Raw genomic sequence first — 7231 nt, 5'->3', positions numbered from 1 at the left:
CCACATAGAGTTGGACATGACTGAACACTAACAGTAACAGCAGCAACCACAAAATGGGAATACAATGGCTCTGAGCCCCCAGGGTTGCTGTGAGAAGCAAACAAGATAATATTTGTAATGTGCTTAGCACGGCGCCTGCATCTAATAAGCCCAATATAAAAATTAGCTCTAATTACTGGGTGATTTTGAGCAAGGCACTTAACCTGTACTAGCCTCAGTATCTTCTTCTGTAAAATGGAGTTGAATTCGATGACATCCAAGATCCCTTCTAGCTCTAAATATACGATCCTAGTCCAGTAGAGTGTGCATGCTTGCAGGCCCTACTCATCTGGAATAGCTTTGAGCAGGGGCCTAAGTGACAGGAATCGTATCTCTTGTTTGAGAGCCATCCCAGCTAAGTTATTGGAAGCTTATTGTTGGGTTGACCACAGGGTAATGGATTGTTTTGGCCTTGGTAATTTTCAAAGACCATAAACTCAAGTCATCGATGGGCTGTTATCCGTGTGAATTGAGGGCATGCCCACTCTGACAAAATCACCAGTCCTGGAAGTACAGGTGTAAACATACAAACTCCAGTTACTTTATCATCGATGAAAATGAATACTGTTGTTTACGTGTTATTGATGTTACTGGCTAATAGTATTGAGGATGACTTTATTATTTAATCAGGCTTCTGAATGTCATTTACTGGGTTATTCTTACCTTTCCCATTAAAATGGAAATTTGAGAGAAAAAGGCTCCAAACACATGGATGAGTTGGCAGCCTCTAATCAATACCATAAAAAAAAAAAAATGAATGTTATCAGGCCCAATGATACTCTTCAGTGCCTCAACTGACCTGTCATTTGGGGTGAAGTTGACTACATTTGAGGAGAGTCAATATTCACTAAGAGAAGCTCATAGCTCTCCCTTGTGAAAGCAGGTGCCACGTCTGTTCCCCTACACTCTGCCAATAATGCCCCAACCCAACAGCCCCCATTCTCTGTTTTTTTCCCATACAAAATGACAAAGGAATATGTCAAATGGATGTACTAGGATGGGCAAAATCTGGGGAAAGAGCTTTGTTCTGGACCATAGAGCCTAAACATACTTTCTTCTAGTTTTATAGACAAAGGGCATCAAAACCTTATATCAATAATTTCCATATTGGCCAATGGAAGAAACTCACCATTTTTAGCTGCAGGTCTGAGACAGGACCTATATCTGGTCATCTGGAGGTTCATTCTAGAAATATAGTCCAAATTTCAAGAGAATGGTCCATGTGAGAATGAACTACATTCTTTTGATGAAAAATACAAACCGGAGCAAAGAGTGGAAGGAAACAACTTCTCTTTTGTGTGTCCCAACTCCACTAAGAGATGGCCAAGAGCCTATCACAGCCTTTGCCAGTGTGAACATAAAGTGTCAACCAATCTACCCACAGCTGGGGAAGGGATGATAGGATGAGCTGAGAGAGGGACCAGCTATCTCTCCCAGCACAACGCAAGCAAAGAGCCAGGCCCTCTTGACTTCAGGTACAATTCTTCTTTGTCTCTGTCATTCTCTCTTTCTCTCCCCTCCCCCTCCCTCCCTCCCTCCCTCCCTCCCTCCTCCTCCTCCTCCTTCTTCTTCTTCCTCCTCCTCCTCCTCCTTCCTTCTCTTCCCCTTCCTTGCTCTTTCTCTCTTTGCTCTGTCTCTCCTTTTTCCCTTTCAGTTTTCGCAAAAAATGGACAATTTAAAATATATAATTTTTTAAAAAAATAGTTAACATTTATATAGCATTTACTATATGACAGGCACTGTAATAATTACTTTACAATTATTATCATCTCATCTCATCCTCATGACTATCCTGGGAGAGAGGTATTATTATTATCCCCATTTTAGAGATGAGGAAATTGACACAAAGCAGCAATGAAGTGATTTACTCAGGGTCATACAGCTAGGAAGTGTTGGAGGCTGGATCTGAATTCAGGTCTTCTTGACTGGGCAGCTAGTGACTCAGTGGCTTCAGTGTTGGGCTTGGAGTTCAAATCAGGGCAAGTCACTTAATCTCTGTCTTAATCTGCTGAAGAAGGAAATGGCAAATCACTCCAGTATCTTTGCCAAGAAAACCCCATGGACAGTATGGTACACGAGGTCACAAAGAGTCAGACATGACTGAGTGACTACGATTTCCTATGTATCAAGTCATGGTATCAGGGCATAAGACAGCATGATACAGTGTAAAGAAACTTGGCTTTGCAGTCAGACCATCTGGCTTAAAAGTCCACCTCTGTCACACACTTCCTGAGTGACCTTGAGTAAGTTACTAAACGTCTGTGGATCTCAGTTTCCTCATCTGTAAATGAGAAAGTTGGATTAAAGTGCCTCCAAGGTCTTTCTAGCTCTAGGTCAATGGTCCTGTGAGCCTTTCATTCTCATTGATTCATGTGGATGACACAGAAAATAACTTTGGATCTTATTGGATCTTATTTCATCCTGTGTGTGAAAGGAGAAGATAGTAAAGATACCCCACAGAACTGGTTAATGTTTCTCTTCCCCTCCCACCCATGAGCCTGTGTATTTTCTCAACAATTCAACAGTTCTCCTGGAGTTCAATGAAATGACAAAAACACCCTATGACAGGTTACCTTGTCAAGCCATGGAAAGCATTTTAATTACAGTTTGTATCACATGTATAAATAAATATTACATTCTTCCAGTCTACAATGCATTCTAGGAATATCTTGTTAAAGGGCCTGACTAGGTTATCAAGTTCCAGGGCCCATTGTCTCTGAAGCTACTGATTTTTTTTTTTTAGCAATTAAAAAGTACCAGTGCCTATAGTCATCATGGGAGAATGTCCATTTACTGACGACTGACTCCCCGTTTGCCAGCAAGACAAGCCCCTTCTTCTCCCAGAGCAGGTTACAAAGGAGGACGTAGGTTTTGGAACTTATAAAGGGTTTGTTCGCTACTGGTCAGTCTAGAATCACCAGCAATACTGGACTTTGGATGAAGGCATCTTTGCAATGTGCTGCTAGACACAATGTGCTGTTAAAAAACACAGTCAATCAACAATCTAACATAGATTTTTTTCAGTTTGTGCTGGTACAAAAAAAGTGAAAAAAAACTAAACAATTTAAATATTCCAGTTTTTTTCTTATTCTTTTTATAGCTGTTATCTCTCTATTATCTCTAGCACCTGCCCCATCTCCTGGGGTATAAGAGGAGATGTGAAACTCCTGTTCCAATTCATGGGCATGTCTCTATCCAATGACCCCTGAAATATCTTACCCCCCTCATCCATATCCAGTTGGGGAAAATCACAGAATTCTCATACTTTCAGTCATGTGATCACTTACAGGGTTGGGCTCCATACTTGTTGAGTGAGCATGCAGAATGAGGGTCTCTACCAGTTTGTGGTCAATGATCATTGACATATCCTGTCCCAGGGGGAACATAGGAGCTCTAATTGGGGGGGCACACAAACACCTACCAACAAGGTTGTTACTGCACAGGAATGATGTGATCATATTCCATAGGAGGGCTTAGTTTAGACTACATCAAGGAGTTCTTCAATCAAGGAGGAATGTAATTTACAGTTCATTTTGTGAAACAAATCCACCTCAATTCTTAGATATAGACATTGAAGAGGAATCAAAAGAAAAAAAAAGAAAGGAAGGAAAAAAGATGATAAAGGGAGAAAGGAAAAAGGTAAGAAAGAAAAAATCCAATTCCAAGGAAAGATTTAGAAGCATTCTCAATTTCATCAGAAGAGACAATTAAAACAGATGGAAACCTGCTTCTGCCTTTCATTCTCAGTATCACAGGCTATCTTCAGAAGAAGAAATGCAGAGTTAATCTTTACAATGTCTCTTAATAGACCCTATTTTTGTTATTTTGCTGATTTATTAGAAATATAAACAGATTATTGTTTATGTCTTTTTATTTGTCATTTTGCTTTTTTTTTTAACAAATAATTTTTGGTAACGTCTGTATTTTTTTTTTTACTCATAAAATAATCTTCATATGCCCTCACCTTGCCCAGTTCATCACCTTCACTAGTAGTCCATTGCTTTCTCAAGTGTTCAGATTGCCCCAAAATCGCAATCACTAGCTGCTGAAAAACCATATAGCAAAACTGTCTTTCCCTGGCTACAGAAACTGCTATATTGTTTGTGGTGGTTTCCCCTGCCTCCCTCCTCCCCCCCCCCATCCCTGCCCCACTCTAGCTTCATTGTCGATACCAATATATAATGTAGAACTGAAGGCATCAAGGTGTGGTGGGCCCTTCAGTAAGAGGACCCTACACTTTGTCTTTGAATTTCTCCAAATAGTTTCTTAGTTCTTTGGAGTCACCTAGATCCATGCTCTGGCACACCCATTTGATGTCATCATCGTTGCTACTGAGAATGGAGTTGACGGTGGGGCAGCCATCATCTGGAGGTATTGTTGTGAAGGTGGTGAATTTCACCCGCTTCCTTTTGGAAGTGGGGGAGTGTAGGGGGTCAGCTTTTTGTTCTTTCTCTTGCTTCCCCCCCAAGTCAGCTGACCTGTGAATTTGGCTCTGAACATGCTTCTGTGTGTTACCATTCAGGAGGAGGTGATTGCTTTCTTCATAGCCAAGTCCCCGGTCTATAATTGTGGTGTGCTCATCTTGTTGGGGTGATGTATCCCCAGAATTCTCCAATAGCTCAGCCTCATTGCCCAGCCAGACCCAGTCATGGGAGTGGGTCATGGTGGCCTGGCCTTCTATTGGTACTTGCTTGTGACGGTATTTCAGGGCAAACGTAGCACAGTTGATCAGGAAGACAAGGATGGCCAAACAGAAGACCCCCAGGAGTGCATACATCCCTATCTCAAGGTCACTTAAACCCCTGGTAGCTTGGACCAAGTCATTCTCTTCCAGACCACCACTACTCTTTGGGAGGTCAACTTGGGCAGGGAAATTGGTAAAATCGATGGGGATGTTCTGTAGCTGTCCATCTCCAGACAGTCTGCCTCCATCCAATTTGCTATTTTTCACCACTTTGTTGTTGATCAGTGATTTGACAGTGGTGGTGACTTTACGGAGAACGCCCTCCTCTCGATCGATGGAGGAACCTCCATAGTATCGTCCATCCTGGCCGTAGCGCTCCTGGTCTGGGCCCTTCTGTCTGCGATCGCTGGCATGGTTCTCTATCTCATCCCCATCATAATCCCCTCCAGGGTTAGAGATGGCATCATTCTGCCCGAACTTGACTTTGATATTGCCAACACCCATGGCCAATACGCTCTTACGCTTCGATTTTTGGCAGGCCTCAGAGATCATCATGTCAACTTTGACAATCTGTCCCTGCCCTTCCCCTTCTGCCACCACGAGGGGCCACCTCAACTCATGGCCCTGGTGCACGGACACGATGGTCTCATCCAATGATGTGGCTGAGAGGGAGAAGTCCTTGGGGTCATAGATGTCCAGTGGTGTCACTGAGCCATCGTTGAACTGGATCCACATGCTGACCACAGCTTCCTGAAAGAGAATTAGGCAAATCATCGTCATATAAGAACTTCAACTTGCAAAGATTTTTTACCATTTTCAAAGCTACTCCATGTTCATGATCTCACTGGTCCCCTGCAACAAACCTATGAGTTAGGCAAAGTTGCTGTTAAATATATATTTTTTTGTAGATGAGGAAGTTGAGTCTTATTAAGAAGAAATAGTTTCCCTAATGGAGGCAGCTATGATCTAGTTGAAGGAACGCTGTATCTGAAGGCTTGCAATCATAGGGTCATAGATCTACAGATGAAAGGGACCTTAGCAGCCAACACCTTCCTTTTACAGATAAGGATACTAAACGCAGAGAAAGTGAGTGACTTGCCAAAGGAAACCTAGTTAGTCAGTGCTTGAAAGGAGGATTTGAACACAGATCTTCCTGATTCCCAAAGTTATTCTTCTGGATCTACCATCTGTGTGACTTTGAGTGAAGTACTTTTCCTCTCTGGGTCTCAGTTTCTTCATCTGTAAAATGAGAGTGTTGAACTAGATGATATATATATATGAACTAGATGAGATATGTATATATATATATATATATATATATATATAAATCATTTGTTGAGACTCCATCTCTCTAACTCACCCAGGTTAGAAGTGTAGAGGCTCCTCATAGACCTGGTGCCATTTTGATGAACAAGGGAGCTTTGACCTGCTGCTCTGTTTCCAATCTGGTTCAGTTTGCCTTAATTTGGGCAAGCTGGTGCCTCCCTCCTACCTCACCCCCTGACTCTCCCTTATGCACCACTGGATCCTTCAGGGAACCTTTCCATGTTCTAGCATGTGGGTGCCAAGCTTTGGAGCAAGCTACTGCTCCCTCCTCACCTTAGCTAATCATACATGTAGGGGTTTGCATCCTGTCTCAGATACTTAACCAGCTGTGTGACCTTGGTCAAGTAACCTCATTTCTCTCAGCTTCATTTTGCTCACCTACAAAATGAGGCAGAGGATGGTCTCATTGGCTTCTAAGTCCTCTCTAAATCTCTGATCTTGTGAATCTTGTTTCAGTTCTCTGGTCTGTAAAATGAGGGGATTGAACTCAGTCTCCTTCATCTCCAAATTTATAATTCAATGAACCTCTCTGGGCCTTAGTTGACTCATCTGTAAAAAGAAAGGGTCCTTTTCAGTTCTAATCTATGATTCTATAGTCCTATAAAGTGACCTACTTAGACTGTCCTCCCTCTCTTAAGAATTTAAATAAAGAAACCACTTTGAAGAAAGCATCTCATCCGTTTGGAAAGTTGTCCTAACTCTAATCTCAATCCTAACCACAACCCTAAATCCTTTAAACTAGATACCGGAATCAGGAAAAACCTTCCCTGAGTTGTAGAGACAGCTCCTTCTAGAACTGGGCAGGGAATCTGTCATGCTTTTCATTCAAGGCACTTAAACAAGTACAAATGTGGATTTAATGTCATGGCCATGGCCATAATCTTAAATCTATAGGTATATGTATGCATGTATATGTATGTAATATGTATGTATACATATATATCATATATATGTGTATAAGTATATATGTATGTGTGTGTGTACATATATATATATGCATATATATATACATATATATATATATTTCCGCCCATGAGGCGCTAATTTGCATGTCCTATAAAACTGCCGCCTGAGCATGGAAACCAGAGAAAGTCTCCCCAGAAAATGAAGGACCTGATTGGATCAAGTTCTTATTTGCTAATTGCTGCACCTCCTTCCTCTCTCAGTTTGTGACTTGGGGTG

At 41.8% G+C, this 7231-nt stretch overlaps 1 protein-coding gene across 1 annotated transcript in view; it reads right to left on the bottom strand.

Moving 5' to 3' along the window:
- Positions 1 to 2603: 2603 nt before the first annotated feature.
- TMEM132C (transmembrane protein 132C) overlaps positions 2604 to 7231 on the bottom strand; it is a 554441-nt gene continuing 549813 nt past the window's right edge. Inside the window, exon 9 of the mRNA XM_072600717.1 lies at positions 2604 to 5473. Within this exon, the coding sequence (XP_072456818.1) occupies positions 4271 to 5473 (1203 nt within the window). The 3' untranslated portion in view covers positions 2604 to 4270. The remainder of the gene's footprint in view (positions 5474 to 7231) is intronic.

The sequence above is a fragment of the Notamacropus eugenii genome, chromosome 4 (genome assembly GCF_028372415.1).
Source record: "Notamacropus eugenii isolate mMacEug1 chromosome 4, mMacEug1.pri_v2, whole genome shotgun sequence".
NCBI classification, from domain to species: Eukaryota; Metazoa; Chordata; class Mammalia; order Diprotodontia; family Macropodidae; genus Notamacropus; species Notamacropus eugenii.
Note: the sequence above shows the minus strand (reverse complement) of the source record. Positions and strands in the feature narration are given on the sequence as shown.